Below are 17,692 nucleotides of genomic sequence, written 5' to 3'. Positions count from 1 at the left end.
TGGTGGAAAATTACTCATCTTTTACCAGTTACAGAATGAGCATCGTATAAATTACAAGGACAAACAGTATATAAAGCAGGAGAGAGAAAACTTATAGTTCAGGTGAATGACCTTACATCTCATCCCAGAGGCAAGCCAGTCAAGATTCAACAGACTAACTCCTGAAAAGTGATTTTCAGAACTTTGCCCTCAGGATCTAGAATATGGCTCTATGACTTCCTTATCAAACAGTCCATCTTACTAGGCTCTGAGGAAAAGATGTGGCCTCCACAGAAACTAGAATATAAATCATGAGAGGCTTTCTAAATCGGAGTTAAAGCCAATAATTTTGACTTTGGAGTGACATGACATTTTAGTAGAATATATAAAATCTACCCCAAATGTCAGGATTTTGTTTTCAGAGAAGTAAGAAAGGGCATAAAAATGTAGACTTCATCAGCGAGAAAGAAAAGTAACAACAGACACTGAGAATATTTTATATCAAAACTATCTAGAATCAATTTATTTATAGTTTTGTTTCCAATATTTGAGAAAAATATGATTATATGTAAAACTGCTTCAACTACCAATTGCCTAAGCTAAAATTTTTAAAAAACTAGATGCTTTTCAGGTGATTGGACTGAATTTCCAGCCAACTGGCCATGCTAACACTTGAACTAGTTGTACATAATGTATACCATTATAAAATCTGATTTGTATTAATATAGTTTGATGATATTAAATCTTAAATTTCTAAATTCTAAAGCAACTTGCCATAGAAAAGCACTTAGATTTGCTTGAAGACATGTCTACTACTTGGAAATCAACTTAGTTGGAAAAAAACACTGGGTGAAAATTGGGAGATCTTTTTTCAAATTATGGTTCTTCTACTATAATATCATCCAGAGCAAATGACTACACATCAACCTTTGAATTCAATCTGAGATGAGATGTTGGTCCAAAAACTTTAATTAGTAGGAAACTGGCCACATATATTCTTTGTAGCATCATGTTTTATGTTTTAACAGGGGCCAAATGATGTAATTTAAAACTAATTCTGATAAAAACTAAGTTAGTCACTTAGGAATAGTTTTTAAAACTCTGCCTTTAGACTTGTTCTAGGGAAAATACAGATGATTGATAAAAGATCAATCACCACATAAACAGTCCAATCACAAGGACATGGTAAAAATAACTCAAAGACCTTCTCTTAAATCATAATCCAAGATATCTGATTACAAATTTCAAATCATGGTGGTCTGAAATGAGGATAAAAATCATAGGCTAGATATTTTCAACACAACCACTGGATGGCAATAGACATTATCAGTGAGTGGAAATATCAGTTCAAAACATACTTTTTGCTTTAGTTGCTTTCCTCTGAAATTTTAGATGAAGAATCAAATAAATCTCCTTCAGAAATTAGGGAGAGGTAAACAAGCATGGGTTTGGAAGTCAAAGGGTTAGGTTTTTGAAACATATATTCCTCTTTTGCAAATGATTTGAACTCAAGATTTCGGTACTCCGCTGAGAGTACCAAAAATGAAGTGCCTACCACAAGGAAAATGTTTAGCCAGAATGCTATATTTACCAGTATCTGAACTCAAGTATTTACTAGTGGTGTGAAACTTTTCATTTTGTATAACAAAATCACACCTGCTGCTTTCCATTTGTGACGGGGAGCTACAGCTCAATCCCACTCTCAAGCCTTCTCCCTCTCTTTCACGAACCTGGTGTAGGCCCTGAAGAAAGGTGGGGCACTAGAGCGAAAATCTGGCCAAAGATTACTCTGAGGACCTTGAGAGATCAACCTCCACACAGTCCCTAGAAGAGTAATTCTCAAATGGAGGTGAGCCTACAATTCACAGGAGCGACCTAATGAAGCAGACTCCTCAGCCCTCCTAGGAGATCCTGCGGCATGGCTATGAATTGGTATCTTAACAAACTGCTTGACACTAATGGCTCACCATCACTCTTTGAGGAATGCTACAAATGGTCCTAATCCACTCTTGCTGCCACTCACCCCAAATTTCCACAAGAAAAAAGAAAAGTCCTACATCCATGGTTCACCTGACAGAAGAGGACCATTCTGTAGAGCCCAGATCACTTAAAACCCAGAGGGGACATTACAGTTACAGAGTGGACCCAGGAAGCACTGAATAAAACCAAGGTCAACTGCAAGCCAGAGCTGTAGAAGCAGATCCTGTGTTGTGCCTGTAGCCCCTTCGCACCCAGTTTGATGGGAGTCTGCTTTTTGTTTTGTTTTTAAATTGTTTTTAGTTATTGATGGACCTTTATTTAATTTATTTATATGCGGTGCTGAACATCAAACCCAGTGCCTGGCACATGCTGGGCAAGCGCTCTACCACTGAGCTGCAGTCCCAGTCCTGAGGCTCTGCTTTAAAGTAACCACTGCTTTAACCTCTGCTCTCTGGAAGGCTGCTGACCCTTCTTTGTCTGTTAGTATAATTTTGATTCCTACCTGGAATTCCTAACTGTACTTAAGACATTCTGAAGCTTTTGTGATTTCCTGCCCCTAGCCAAGTTTATAACTCATTTGCTTGTCCATCATGTCTGCCTATTTCATAAGCCTGATTTAACCTTCACAGGTATCATATCTGAACCTAATTACAGCTCCAGTTTTAGCCACCCAGATTTCACTTGACACCTAAACACATGAAAGCCCCAGATGTTCAGCTATAAGAAGTTGTGCTCCAACTGAGAAGGCACTTAGGTGCCATCATAACCTTCATGGGTGATTCTGCCACACAGACACACACAAGAAATGGGTTCAATGACTAATGAAGCAGCATCAAACTTTGTGGCACCCCCCATTATGAATACTTTTTAAAAATCTATTTGTAACACCATGTTGATAAAAACTGCAATATAATTTAAGAGGTGTTGGAGAAAATGTCTGCCACTCCCACCATCAAAGAAAAGCAGAAGTCTTATTAAATCAATCTCTAAAATATATCTCTATCTCCATTCCTGCAATAGCTTCCTGATCAGTCTTCCTGTTTCCAAGCTTTTTCTCCTCCAAGCCTTTCTCCCTACAGCAGCTAATATGACTTTTAAAGTGCAAAGAAGGTCACGTTACTTCCTAGTTTAAAAATCTTTCAGTGGCTTCTTATGAGGTTCGGTCAAGATCAAACACAGCACCAAGGTCTTACCACTTTACCCTTTGCCTGCCACATTCTGGCTACCATCATTGTTTTCTCCATTTCTATAATATGTCCAGAACTTTCCTGTCTCTGGCCTTTGCATTGTCTGTCCACTGTCTGGAACTTCTTTTAATGAGCTCCTGACAGAGGTGACTCCTCAGTTTCTTCCTTCTCAGAAATCTCCTCCAACCTTCGTATCTAAATATCATCCTCCACCAGGTACTCTCTCATATGTCACTCTATTGATGCCCTTCTGTAATGCCTGACCACCCTGCTACCTGAATATAAGCCACAAACGGTGGACTCATGTCTGCCTTGGTCTCCAAAATATTGCTTGGCTTAAGGACATTATATTCCATATTGATTGAATCAAAGGAAGGACAAATGGCTAAAGGTCTTGCTCTGACCAGAATGGCATAAACATACATAAAATTTATGCTGTAGTTCAGGAGTGTTTGAACATGAGTTCCCCATCTAAATTTTAGAGGAAAGTGAGGCTAGCATTTTAAGGGGTAAAGAATAACCTGGTACCCATTTTGGCTCTGAAAATTAGAAATATGTGAATTATATTCTCTAACCCATTACTGTAGGTGATGATAATTTATATGACAAAGGTTCTGGGTAGGGAGTCAGGATCACTATCTAAGTATGAGCATTATTTCTTAGAGGCACCAAAACGTTTGCCATTTGTAAAATTTCACTCAAGTTCAAGGTTGACTTCAATACATCTTAGGAGTTAATCTATGACCTATTCTGTGCCCAGGACAGATTTACTAAGGGATTGGGGTTTATTATATCCCAAGATTTGGCAAGAACCACTTCTCCTAGAGAAGAAATGTCAGGAGTACCTGTCCCCAGAAATAATCTGCTGGGGGAGGGGCATCAGGATTTGGAGTAACTCTAAATAGGTGGAGAAGGAAACCCCCATAATGTCCTGAAGCCATTATTTTAAAACCAGAACAATATGCCACTGAAACAATGCTAACCTGTGACTGCTTCAGAAGAGCCAGTGAATTAAGCTGGTCATTGGCAACCTCATTCCAGGGATGCCGAGATCCTAAAAGCACCTTCTATCACTGGATAAAGAATGCCAAGAGTAGCTTAAATGCTTTGACATGTCTAAGGTAAGAAATTCAATATCTTCATCTAGGCCATACATGGCCTATGTTGGCACAGGAGCCCAAACTTTATCCAGCAATTGCTGGTCCATCTTGCTGAGAGCTGACATGGGGCAGCAACTATAAGTCCTAAGTCCTAAGCCTAAGTCCTCTGGGTGATTTGGGAATCTGTACCATCCAAGAATATTTACAGCCTGGCTTATAAATTCAATCTTATGGGTGCAAATAAATGTAAGATTAGGGAATAATAATTATTTTTAGAATTATAGGAAGAAAAGTAAATGGGAGGCACTTATTTCAGTAGTCTCACAAAAATTTTAGGACAGAAGCAATACTTAGTATCGTAATGAAAAGTCATAACAAACATTATTGATGTGAAGCAGCTGAAATTTACCCTATGTGAGAAGGCCCACCTGGTAGCCTTCTTACAAATCGCTCTCATAAGAAAAAGAGATTTTTCCCTGCACAAGGCTGAGCCCTCCAAGCTCAGGCTGCTGCAGCTGGTACCCAAGAGAGAGGAGGCCATGGGGGAGGAAGCTGCAGATGTCTGCCCACCCCCCCCCACCCCCCCACCCCCCCGCATAGCACAGGACAGGCACCTGTCTATCCCGGAGAGACATACATTACATTTGCTGAATCCCCTCAGTACCTGGAATTTAAAAGCAGGCTATACCTTGGTCAACCTCACCAAGGTGTGTTGTTGTTGTTTTATTGCAGATCCGATTTGCTTAACTTGTCTTCTCACAAAAGAAATTCTCAGGCTTCAGTGTGCTTACAAAAGGTTCAGATTTAGGTTTTGCCTCTTATATTGTAGTTTGGGACTGGAGGAAGAACAGGAACCTGAATTTCTACTGGGTATCCAGGCAACACTAAGGGAACAAGCAGCTTAAAGCAATATTTCTTAAACTGGGTCATGGGGTGCATTCTTAAAGAATTTTCCACAAAGAAAAATGTTTACATTTTGTATTCTTATTTTGATAAAATTCCAAATTTTAAGAACATTCTGGATTACTGGCGTGAAAATTTTAAAACCAAATACTATAGCAGGACACCTATCAAAGTGTTTATAATCATGTCAGCACTGAGCACCTTTGACTTTATCTCAGGCTAACGAGTCTTTACTCAGATCCAGACCTAATTCTTTTAAATGACTTCCTTGCACGCCACTGGGTGGATGAACCAAAATCATCTGCTCAACTCCCTGTTGACGGAGTGTTGTTTCCATTTGTTGTTGTTGTTGTTGTTACTACAAAGAATGCTACTGGGAGAACACTTATTTGTATCTTTATAAATTTGTTTACAAGATATATGCACATATATTATAAATAATTATGTATTGTATACATATTATTTTTCAAATATAAGTGTTTATAGTATATAAACCATAAGCATATAATGTATGTTTTTTTTTTGCCTACCTGTTGTAGCATTTCTGTGGGATAAATTTCACAGTTTTTAAAGGATATGAGTATTCAGAACTATAAATAGCTATTACCAGATTACCCTCCTGCAACAGCATTTGGGTTCTGAACGTTACAATTATGTAAGTGGAATAATGCTTAAATGACATTGCTTCCTTTGCTCAGGAGGGGGACAGAGGAAGGAGAGGAACAGATTTTGACAAAATCTTTCTGACCTTTGGGGGGGTCTATGGGATGTCCAACAAACAGTGGGGAAATGAGCTTGGAGCTCAGAAGAGAGGGCTTCTCCAAAGCAAGATGTGGGAGGTGCCATACACAGGGCAGTGGCTGAAGGCCTGCCAGGGTGACATGGCCTGAGAGCAAGGATGCAAGGAGGGAAGAAAGATAAGCCAGGGCAACCTGAAGGGAGGCAGCAAGAGATGGGAAAAGAGGTGAGGGAGGAAGGGGAGAGCCAGGAATGGAAAACATTACTGCAATAGGGGAAGAAAAAGCTCTGAGAAGGACTGAATTATCTCCAGGTGAGTTGATATTATCCCCAATTTTAATGTTAAATGAAATGCTACCAAACAGGTTTGGTATGATCACTTGTGCATTTAAAAATTTCCAGATCCTGATTAAAGAAAATGTTTGAAAGGAATAAGGATAAAAACAAAACAAAGCAAGACTATGGTTACTGAGAATTAGAAAACGGAGGGTAGATAGGGCAACTTTTTATTTTTTGTACAGCTTGAGTTAATAATTATGAACATTAATTTTTAACTAATGTTTTAAATTGATCAGCAGTATGACCATAAAGGACAAAAAAAAAAAGAGGCCATTTGGCAAATAGGAAGTCATTGGTGACTTAGTAGAATGATTTTAGGTAGGAATGTGACAGCTAACTTCTATACCTAAAACACTGATTCTCAATCTTTCATGAGCATAGGAATCAGCAAGGGATCTTATTAAAACACAGATTCCGATTCAGCAGGTCCTAGAAGGAGCTGAAGATTCCCCATTTCTTTTCTTTCTTTCTTTCTTTCTTTCTTTCTTTCTTTCTTTCTTTCTTTCTTTCTTTCTTTTTTTTTTTGTAAATGGACACAATACCTTTATTTTGTTTATTTAGGTGTTTTGTTGTTGTTGTTGTTTAATGAGATTCTGGGGATCAAACCCATTGCCTCACACATGCTAGGCAAGCTCTCTACAATGGAGCCACAACTCCAGCCCCAAATTCCCCATTTCTAACAGGCTCCCACATGGTGTCTGTAGGGCTGGCCCAAGCACCACACATTTGAGTTGCACAGTAAAGTAATCAGAAAACAGACACTGGACTTCAAGGCAAAAATGAAAACATTTCCCAAAGTGCTTCTACTAGAAGATGAACTCATAGACATATCCTAATAACAATGATTCTACAATTAAATAGTTTCAGTAAATGCCACATACCTATCCTGATAAGTTACATTTGTGTTTTATTGAGAATTTTTATATTGGCTTTTCACTCAGACATTTCTAACAGTGCTACCCTTGAATAATGACTCTTTAGAGTCTGACCCTCATAACAGGCTGTCCTAGAAGGTACGGGGAAGCACAAATTGGAAACTGAAACATGAACAAAGAATTGTGTTTTGTTTCCAGTGCAAAAACAGCAGAGGTTTCTGAAAGGTGAGAAAATTCTGAAAATAGACCTGGTTAGGGAATGTGCACCCATAAGCCTGCTGCTCCATAATGGTGAAAGCTATGATGCCATTAAATATCTGCTTAATCTTGTGCTAGGTATTTATAGATGCTTCTGAAATTAAGCCCTGCAGAACTGAGATAGCTCCTAAGACAGGGGAACTGGTAAGTATTCTTGGTAAATGTATAAACTTGAATGCACTGAGATTGCCAGACACTTCAGTGGACAAGAGCAGGAAATCCAAAGGTTGACCTGACCTCACTGCTGAGGATAGTCGAACCTGGCAGGAACACACTCCTGCCTAGTGACAGTGATTAAGAACAGCCTGGGGAAGGCTGGGTAGCACTCACTCTTCTTTACCTGCTGAGATGGAGCAAGTGAGACCAGAAGGAACCTCAGGGCTCAAATAACCTGCTAAAGGCACTGACTCATCTGTCCAGGGCCTCTGGTGCTTAGCTGTTCTAGAATGGCCTTTTAGAGTCTTTTCATAGATAGTGCAGCTGAGCAGTGAGTTTCTGTAGGAGACTAGATTTCAAAGGACCCCTTGGTGCACAGGAGAGCAGAGGTTACTTACCTGGCATGCTTTAGTCTTTTGAAAAGACTGCTACTCTCTCCTAACTTTGAATCTTAGCAGGGAAGGGTCCAAGCCATACGGGGAAAATTGCACAGAGATTTGAATGGCACTGGATTGGCCATAAAAGATTCTGTGAAGCCCTTTCATTCACAGCTGCAGCTTTTCCATTCCCTCAGCTCTTCATCAGATGTCTGGACAGTCAGTCCCAGCTGTTGTACTCATCCCTCCAAATTTACTAGGGAGGGAAATGTAACTGCAAAATTCCCTTTGCTCTTCAGACTTATTTGCCTTTGAGAATATACATATTTGAACAGCACTGGGTGCATGGTGATTATTTCAGGAACATTAGGGGAGAAAATGGAGATGCAGGCCTGTCACTGTATAGTGATATGAACACACACCCACCATGCCACAAGTTCAACAGTTCCAGTCCCAGGAGACTGAAGGTTGTTCTTGCTAATGTTCTTGCTTGTGGCTCCCTGAAAACTGCAGAGTTCTTCCCCACCACAGAGTGGTGGCAAAAGGATCCAAATGATTTTAATATTCAACTAGCAAATACACATTTCTACTGTTAAATTTGTCATCTAATATCCTCCCTACTGTATACACTAAATACACTTTAAACACCTAGGAGAATTTAGGAAATTAAAAGTCAATCATGTCACCTCATCACCACTGCTCCATCACGATGCCCTTGACTAAGCCATCAGCAACCAAATAGCAAGTTATTTTTTTGTTTCATTCCTTTACATTACCACATTCTAATGTGTCCATATTAAAGAATATAGATGGTAGCTTCCAACTCTATAATGAGAAAGATTGTGCCCTCCAAATTGATACGAAGCACTTTAAATTGCTAATCACTGAAGGTAGTAGAGACACAGGAAGGAGAGTATACCCTTCCTGTGAGTATACATTTATTCCCCAAATGCTAAATACTTCCAAAGAAACAGTAGAAGAGATGGTTGCGGGGGACCTGCAGTGAAGTTGTACTTTTAGGGTGTGTTTGAAGTTCTATCTGGGATAGAACAGTGCAGTGCAGTGCATTAACAAAAACAAAATCAGCAGAGCCTCATTTGTTCATGTGACTCTTTGATTCCTGAATACTGGGATACAACTGCACTCAGGTGTGTTGGATGAGTTAGTGGCAGGGGAAAGAACTTCCTCTGTGTATATATGCTTGGTAAATACAAAATTTCCACTTTAACTTTATTTGAAGATATTCAGGAGTTCTCAGAGAACACAATGACCAAATTAAAACCACTTTAGGTCTTATTCGGGGTCAGGAGAAATTCTGGAACCCACTGCTCCCTCTCTTTCCTGATTATCTAGGACAAAACCTGTATTAAGATCCAAATATCTTGCTCCTTAGGTAAGAGAAAAAAATGGAGCTGAGCTCCTCTTGGTCTGTTTAAGAAATACCTTTGGCTGGTCCCTACTACTGGTGGGTTTGAATATGGAGGGACAAAGCTAGCCCACATCACAGAAGAGGCCAGAAACTAAACAGGAGCTAGGACAATAACAAGAAAAGCATCCCTTTCCAAGAGACTGGAAAACTCAGCCCTGGAATGAAAGGGAAGGCACATTCACTCCATTCAAGACCTCCTGGAGTGTACACAAAATTGCTCATTATTCGGAGTGCTTGGGTTCACTCGGCCAGTGATGCTGGGAGCACGTGGCTTTGACACCATGGTCTGTCCCAGCTGCAAATCTGAATTCTCTCCTTCCTTCCCCAAAAGGGAATTGTTCTCCAGTCTATTGTCTGACCAGCATGATGATGACCACAGGGACGAACCAGACCACCTCCCGCCTCCCTGATGGATCCTTCAAAGAGCACCCAGGGGGAGAACACAAACCAGACAAGCCTGCTCCCATCAGAATAGCTGTCACTTTACCTTTCTGCTTATTGAGAAATGGCAAAGGGGGCATGGTGTCAGGGCCTCGCGGTCCAGGGCCCTCTGTGGCCGACGGACATTGGTTGGACATCGTTGCTTCTTCCCCAGGTTTTCGCTGCAATGGGGACCCCTCGGGGGCTGGGGCTCGGTCTCCAGAGGGCAGCTCAGGGCCGGGCTGGGGGACAGCCGAGGGGTACGTGAAGGGGCCCTGCTCCACCAGGCCCCGCCGGCTGGGCGCGCGCTCCTCCGCCCGGGCGCCAGTCTCCTCCCTGATGGCGTCCAGGGCGCTGGGCTTCATTGGGGGCGAGTCCTGCTCCCGTTTAGGGCTCTCCTCCGAGGCCGAGGAGGCGTCACAGGACTCGATGATGAGCTCGCTGTCCAGCTCGGCCTCTCGCTCCTCTCTCAGGATGCTATACTGGATGGACGGGGAGGCAGGTGAAGGCGGCGGGCCACCCACAGGGCCGAAGGTCACGTAGCCCGAGGGCAGCGCATCCTCAGAAGCCATCGGATCCTCAGACACCAGCTCAATTTCCGAGTCCCCGGATTCTGCACTGCTAGCCTCATGGTCCAGGGGACTGGGGATGGTTGGCAACCCGGACCTGGCCTTGGCCTCGGGTCTGTCGGCCACCTGGCCAACCGGCCGTGGACTCTCGGTGGTTTCATAGGATAACCCTTTTGCTTCTTTAATGGCAGTAATCAGCTCATCTTCCGAGATGCTGCATTTTCCCTGGGACTCCGCAGCAGATGGTTCTGTCATCCCACAGAATGAAGAAGAGCCAGAGAGGCGCACACACGGACAGACAGATGGACAGAAAGAGAAAAAAATAAAACAAAATTTCATTAGAGGATATGTTTTGTTGTTGCTTGAGAAACACATATCTCATTAGCACAAAAATAGTCTGTTTCCAGGGTTATGCTGGAAAGACAGACCACCTGAACTTTTGGCTAATTACTGTTGTGACCCAATTAATCAATGTTTTATATTCCTATCCATCTTAATTTAGACTTTTTAAAAGATGGCCCAGCAATTTCTTAGGAACAGAACCTTGGTTGGTTTTTGGTTTGTTGGTTTCAATGAAGCAAAGATTTTACAAGTCTTTTTTTCTTTTTCATTTCTGACTCAGGAGATTTTTAAACTTCACACGTTTCATCAGATCATCTGATGTGTATGTATATCTCTAATTGGGCCCCTGGATATGAACAAATCTAAAAATCATCCATTATTCCATGCCCATGGCTATTCATGTTTTCTTGTTTTATAAGACAAAGATAGGTATTATGGAGCCTTGGATAGAACTTGACTTCTAAGCTTTACATTTTTCTTAAGAATCAATGTTTTTACTCCTTTTTAATAGCAAGTATTAGTAGATGAAGCAAGAAAGAGAGAGTGTTTTTTCCATTCCATCAAGCATCAATCCATTCCATAATCTGCCCCCTCCTGCAGAGCTTCCCACAGCGGCAGCCCTCTGCTGTTCTTCACCTCTTTTCACCTTCTCTTGAGAAGAACAAAATCTTAGAGTTACCCTGTCTCCTGGGTGAATGCCTGCCTTCTGCCTGATGTTTATCCAGATGGCATGAAGGCTACACTGGCAATCTCGCTGAGCTCTCTGTCCCTTGGATGAGTTGACCTGGGATCACCATGACAACAGTGTCCAGGAGCTTGGTTTTTTCCCCTGCCACTAAAAAGGCCTTATTTCAGAATTCTTTAGACAGTGGTCCCTGGTTCTTTCATGATTAGTTGTTCAAAATGTTCTTCAAAGTGTTGAGGTCACTGGGGGGTGTGGGGAGTAGATTATCTACAGCTAGACCACCATTGCTTTAGGATTGTGGGGAAATCCCAATGGATACATCATTTTAGATGTTTCTAATTCTTTCAAAAGTAGAATTGACCTTATGCATCCTTCTCTTATCTATTATTGATGGAGAATCTATGCTTTGTTAGGTCCTCTTCTAGGCATTTGGGGTGTATTAAAGAATGAGACAGATAACTACTTCTATTCTAGTCACATAATGCATATATATACATATATATATATATATATATATATATATATATATATACATATATGAAATGTTAGATGGTTAGTGCTGTGGGGAAAGGGAGAGTAGAGTAAAGGAATCAGGAGTAAAGGAATCAGGACTGTGGGATGAGTTTACAATTTTAAAAAGGAAGGTCAGAATAGGCCTTATTAAGAAATGAAACTATCTTTAACACATGAAGAAGGTGAAAGAGTGACTCATGAAAATATCCAGAAAAAAAAAGTATGCCAAGAGGAGAGTGCAGACACTGCAAAGGCCTGGAGGTGGGAGCTGCAGTGATTTCTAGATATTGAAAAAAAAAGGCTGTTATGTCTGGGGGAATTGAATGAGGGGGTAATAGAATAAGAGGTCAGAGTCATGGAGGGTAGTGTTAGATCTCATAGGGCTTTTATTCTGGGTTAAAAAAAGAAGTAATTGGATGGTTTGGGGTGGAGAAATTATATGATTTATTTTATTAAGTGACTTACATCAGCTGTCTTTGTGAGCAATTCATTATTCTCTTCCCAGGTTTTAAACAACAGCCTTCCCAACTCACTCCATCCAAGGGGATTTCCCTGTTCCCACCATTCTGAATTACTATCACTACTCACATCTTTCTCTCTCGCTCTCCTACAGAACAAGAAGAAACAGGACAGAATGACCTGATTGGCACAAAAAATCCAGAGGAATGGAGAGGAGGTAATTGAGGGAGTTGTATTTGAACTGTCTTCAGATACAAATCCAGACTTGAAAAGCAGAGATTGTCCAAGAAGCGGGAGCTCTGGAGCAAAGAGGGATATGGATATGTAAGGGGTATGTTCAAAGAATGGCTGTTTCAAAAGTTTAACTGGGGTATTGAGGAAAGGATACCAGATGATGTGACTGAAAAGGTGAACAGACCCCTGGTCATAGAAGGCCCTGGAAACTTTTAGTTTAAAAAGTCAGTGGGTAGGCAACAGGAGGTCCACTTCATGCTTTAAATATAAATCTTGCTGCTTAACCACTGATAGCTTATTTCAAAACTGATATTCTCTTTCCTCCCTCTTCTCCCTCTGTCCCTCCCAAACTGTGGGGGAAGTAAAATCAACATTCTCCCTGTCCTAAGGCAAGTTATCTCTTCTTCAGCTCACTGCCCACAACAGTAAAGAACCTCCAGACCTGGAGACTGTCTGACAACTGTAACATTTACTTTATCTACTTAACGATACTTCATGAAAATGTTACTTGGAAAACAGGCCTTGTATCCCCCCTTTTATAAGCCCTTGCTCTCCCTGGAAACTAGAATCACAGCCTCTGAGACTAGACTCCACTGCCTTTCTCATTTGCTAATAAAGCAATAAAACTTTTTCCTTTTTCTCAAAACCTTGTCCTGATTATTACATCAGCACTGGGGACAAAGACCAAGCTTTTGGTATCAAATACTTTATCAGATAGGCATTAGTGGGTCCTGGAAGAGTTAGAATAAACTAAGGAATAAACTAAATCAGTAGAGTTAGAATAAATTAAATCAGTAGAGGGAAGAGAACCCATCAAAAGGATGCTACTATAAGAGCTGAGGACAGACATTATGACAACCTAATAAGTGTGGATGACCCAGGATGAAAGGGGAAGAAAATTCAAGCCCTGTGACCTTAAAGGCAATCTGTCCTTATTATGAGTCAAAAGGGAGCCAAGAACTCTTATTGACATTGCCCTTCATTTTTTTCCCCCCCTGGTACCTGAAATTGAACCCAGGGGCACTTAATGACTGAGCCACATCCTCAGCCCTGTTTATTTTTTATTTTGAGACAGGGTCTTGCTAAGTTGCTAAGGGCCTTGCTAAATTGCTGAGATGGGCTTTGAACTTGAAATCCTCCTGCCTCCCTCCCAAGCTTCTGGGATTATAGGTGTGAGCCACTGGGTTGGTCCTTCTAAATACAAACTAAAAGTACTTTTTAAAATGCTAGGAGGAATCAGAGAAATTTTTAGAACAAAGTAGAAATATTTCTATCTCTACTTAAAGCCTTTTGGACCTCCAGTTAAGATTTTGGTTGTTATGTATGAAGACTGTCACAGCAAAAGTAGAAACTGCCAATTAAAAGAATCAAATAGAGTATGAAAACTGGGAAGGTTAGAATTACCCTCTCTAGGGTGATGTGTTGCTGCTGATAATCATAATGCCAAGGAAGAAAAACAAAGGCAAAGGCTAGTGACCGACTGTGAATGATGCTGTCATTTAGGTCCTCCCTTTGTCCCAAGCTTATCTCAACATCCAGAGGGATCATTTGAAAACCCTGATCTGAACCTACTGCCATTCCCCCCATTCTGGCCACCCTGGACATCCTCAGGACAGGACCTGTGCACTGACCATTCCTACAGCCTGCCACCTTTACCTCAGATATCTGTGTGGCCTAATCCATCACTCCATTCAGGTCTCTGCTCAGAGCCACCAGCTTGGAGAAGCCTTTCCTCAGCACCCCACCACTCTCTCTCCTATCCTTTACCCGCTGTTACTCTATTGCATGACCATTGTAACTGCCTGATGTTAAATGAAATCTTTATTTGTGTGTTTGTCTTCTTAACCGGGATGCTAGCTCCACGCAAGGGGGACTTTGTTGTCAGTCACCACTGTATCCTTAGCAGAAATGGATAAAGTAAATGGTGGACAAATATTTGCTCAATGAATAGATGAATGGATGAATAATGATGCCACTTCCCAGCTTAAAGCTCTCCAATGTTTTCCCATCATATTTGAAAAGAAGCTCAAATTCCATATCTATAGTCTGGACTCTGCCTCGCTCTCCAACCATATTCTGTGCCACAGAACAGTTGTGTTCTCCCTTGCTCCTTTACACCATGGCCTTATTTCAACTCTTAGATAACACAGCCTCAGGTCTGCACATTGGCTGTTCTCTCTACCTCTGAGCCCCTGTCTTTGAATTGCGGGCTCCTTATTCTCATTCAGATCTCAGATCTCATTCAGATCCCTTCCTCAGAAGGGTCAGGCCATTCCTGACCCTTCTTACTCCCAACCCTCTATCACTCTTTACAAATACTCACACTTTGTGAAATTACTCTATGACAAGTTTGATTTTTATTGTCTATCTCCTCTGACTAGCTGGTAAGATCCACAAGGGCAGGGATCTTATACATCTTATTTGCAATGACTCTGGTGCCTAGCACATTTCTGACACATAGAAGTCAGTCAATAAGTATTTTTTGAAAAAAGAATGGATTTTTCAAAAGGGGTGGTAGAATTATAGACCTCATTTATGTAGGGAAATAGCAACAGTAGTTTTGAAAGAGTTTGAATTAATTCATGTCTGAAGCGACTAATGAATCATTGCTTTGAACTGCATAGCCTCAGATAGCTAGATTGCCCTTTTGGGTTTCTTTCAGTACAAGAGTGCTGAAAGACATGCCCATTGCAGGTGGCTGCTGTTGATGGGGCAGATTCCATGCATGGCGTGGGATTTATGGGTTTGATAGCTTTGAATTCAGATGTCTGCTGCTCTGGGGTGATAGAAATATGGGCGTACTCAACAGCCTTGAGACACCAGCTGTCCTAAGCATGAAAAAGATATTTCGCAAATAGATAAGCCCTAATTATCCTGTTCCTACTGACTTTGTTTACCTTGAAGAACACTTCCTGACAATAGGTCCTTTGATGTCTTCCCCTTAAATAAAGAATTTGCAGGCCTTTTTTCCTTGGTTCAAGAACAGACCCATCAGGTCCAATCTGCCCACCAGGCCCCTGCTATAAACTATTTTTCATGTCTTATTTCTTTTATTTCTTATTAATTATTTCCAACTTTTAGTTTCTCAGCTGGCTCATATCTCCGTGCATTTATCTAATCCATTGAATAGGACACAGTGACAAATTTACTTTTGACTGCTTATTTTTTATTATTGTGCTTTCTGAATCTAGCACATCAAGCAACACTCAAGACTCAGGACTGCCATACTGAGCTTGTTTTTGTGGTGGAAACAATGTGAGGTTGACATATCAGTGGTCTGGTGCATCACATTTACTACATTTTTCTAAAATGCTTCAAATTTTTTTTAATGACTGTCCTTTGCTGAAAAGAAACTTCTAGTATCTGTTTTCCACCTCAGGGTATATTATTTAACAAAATGGAAATATTTAAATATGCTGGAGAGTGTTACAAAATGGAATCATCTATTGGAATTCAGGGAAATATATTAGACTCCTTGCTTAAATGTCAGAGTCTACAGCTAAAACTATTCAACATTAGAATTCTTTTCCAATTATTTTCCAGATTTAATGATTTCCTTACTTAGTAAGTATTGATAAACTGAACTCCTTTTGCATAGAATGCTTCTCTTTCCCTCAATTTCTACATAGGATTATATGTAATTCTTGGTATCTCTTCTGGGAGCACTAGAAATGGTAAAGCAATCCGAGACCCAGGAGGTGTCTTATCTTCCCATTATCCATGGGCAGAGTCCCACGATGCCAGGGTTCACAAGAAGAAGATTAGTGAGTACTATAATCTCTTGTAATAAAAAGAACAAGGAGAGAGACCTCAGTAATAAGCTGGTCCTCCCATCATTCCTGTAATACCATTTTTATCTATTGTTATTTGACTTGGATATTTTGATGGGGGATGTGTATGGAAAGAGGAGTTGAACATGGGAGAGAACTGTGTCATGGGTCAGGAGACTTTCTCTTTCTTGAATAAATCTTGCTTAGAATGCATATTTGGTGCAACTACAGAGAAAACTATTGCCCTAACCCCAGGTGGGCAATCCAAGACCAGGAAACTTCAAGATCACATAAGCCAAATCTGTCTTTATTTTCCCTTGAAGTTGCTCCAGACTCCAGTGAGCTTTGGCTACTGAAAAAAAGAAAAATATTGAAATTCCCTAATAACAATGGACCCCATATCAAGCCTTTGTCACCTGCTTTGTAAGCTATAATTTTTACATGATTTGCAAGTGCTATGTAAATGCACTGGGGCATTTCACTCTTCCTGAGGAACATCCAGTGTTCTTCAGGACTGACCACAGACAGTCTAGAGTTCTGAAAACATATGTGATTATATAGCTTACATCTTGAGAGCATCAGGTATCTTCACATCATGGAAGAAGGGTTTTCTTTGCATTGCCAGAAAGAGTACAAAGAGGCTTTGAGTCCCAGGTATGTCCCTATCTCATGCTGAAGGCTGGGATGAGTCACATCTAATCCACTTGGAGCCACCAATATCCAAATCTCAATTAACGTCTTGTGTTTCATTCACTATGCCCTCACACCTCCATGTATTTGCATCTCCTTGGATTGGGAAAACCTACCCCCTTTCACCTATTTGGTTCCTCCTGCTCTTTTGAGAGCCAATCTCAGTCTTAGTTCACCTAGGGAGGCTTTGGACTCCAGTGTCCATCAGCCCTCTGTGTTTCCCTGTCTCAGAACACAAATCATACCAAAGCAGAACTTTTTTCTTTGTTGTCTGTCCCACTTAAGGATGGAAACAAGGGGTTTTTTTTATTTGTTTTTTTGTTTGTTTGTTTATTTTTTAATTACCTCTTCACTTGTGCCCCCTAGAATACATGACCAGAAGAAAAGGTGTACAAAGTGTTTGCTGAGTGAATAAATGAATTAGAAAGTCAGAGACTTGGTGCAGGAGATGTTGTTACAGGGGACTCGGGAGCTTTATAGTTGAACAAGTCTGAGGTGACACTGGGAAAGAGGAGGGATGCATGCTGAAGTTTTTAGGGAAACAGGAGAGGAAGGCCTTTCATTAAGCCTACTCTGTTCTAATACTTGGATTGGGGCTTCACCAGGCTGTGGCGGCACTCACTTCTCTCCTTGAGGCTGTGGTTCCATTTGGAGCTTCATTGGAAGCTTTTTCACCTGAGAGGCTTACC

At 41.0% G+C, this 17,692-nt stretch overlaps 1 protein-coding gene across 4 annotated transcripts in view; it reads right to left on the bottom strand.

Annotated features, from left to right (window-relative positions):
- Rtn1 (reticulon 1) overlaps positions 1–17,692 on the bottom strand; it is a 375,661-nt gene that overhangs the window by 91,326 nt on the left and 266,643 nt on the right. For 3 of the 4 annotated variants that reach the window (XM_077799488.1, XM_077799489.1, XM_077799491.1), the window contains one exon: positions 9,809–10,558. The exons of the other annotated variant lie outside the window; for it this stretch is intronic. In XM_077799488.1, the coding sequence (XP_077655614.1) occupies positions 9,809–10,558 (750 nt within the window). The remainder of the gene's footprint in view (positions 1–9,808; positions 10,559–17,692) is intronic. 4 annotated transcript variants of the gene reach the window in all.

Source organism: Urocitellus parryii, chromosome 6 (assembly GCF_045843805.1).
Source record: "Urocitellus parryii isolate mUroPar1 chromosome 6, mUroPar1.hap1, whole genome shotgun sequence".
Classification (NCBI taxonomy): domain Eukaryota; kingdom Metazoa; phylum Chordata; class Mammalia; order Rodentia; family Sciuridae; genus Urocitellus; species Urocitellus parryii.
Note: the sequence above shows the minus strand (reverse complement) of the source record. Positions and strands in the feature narration are given on the sequence as shown.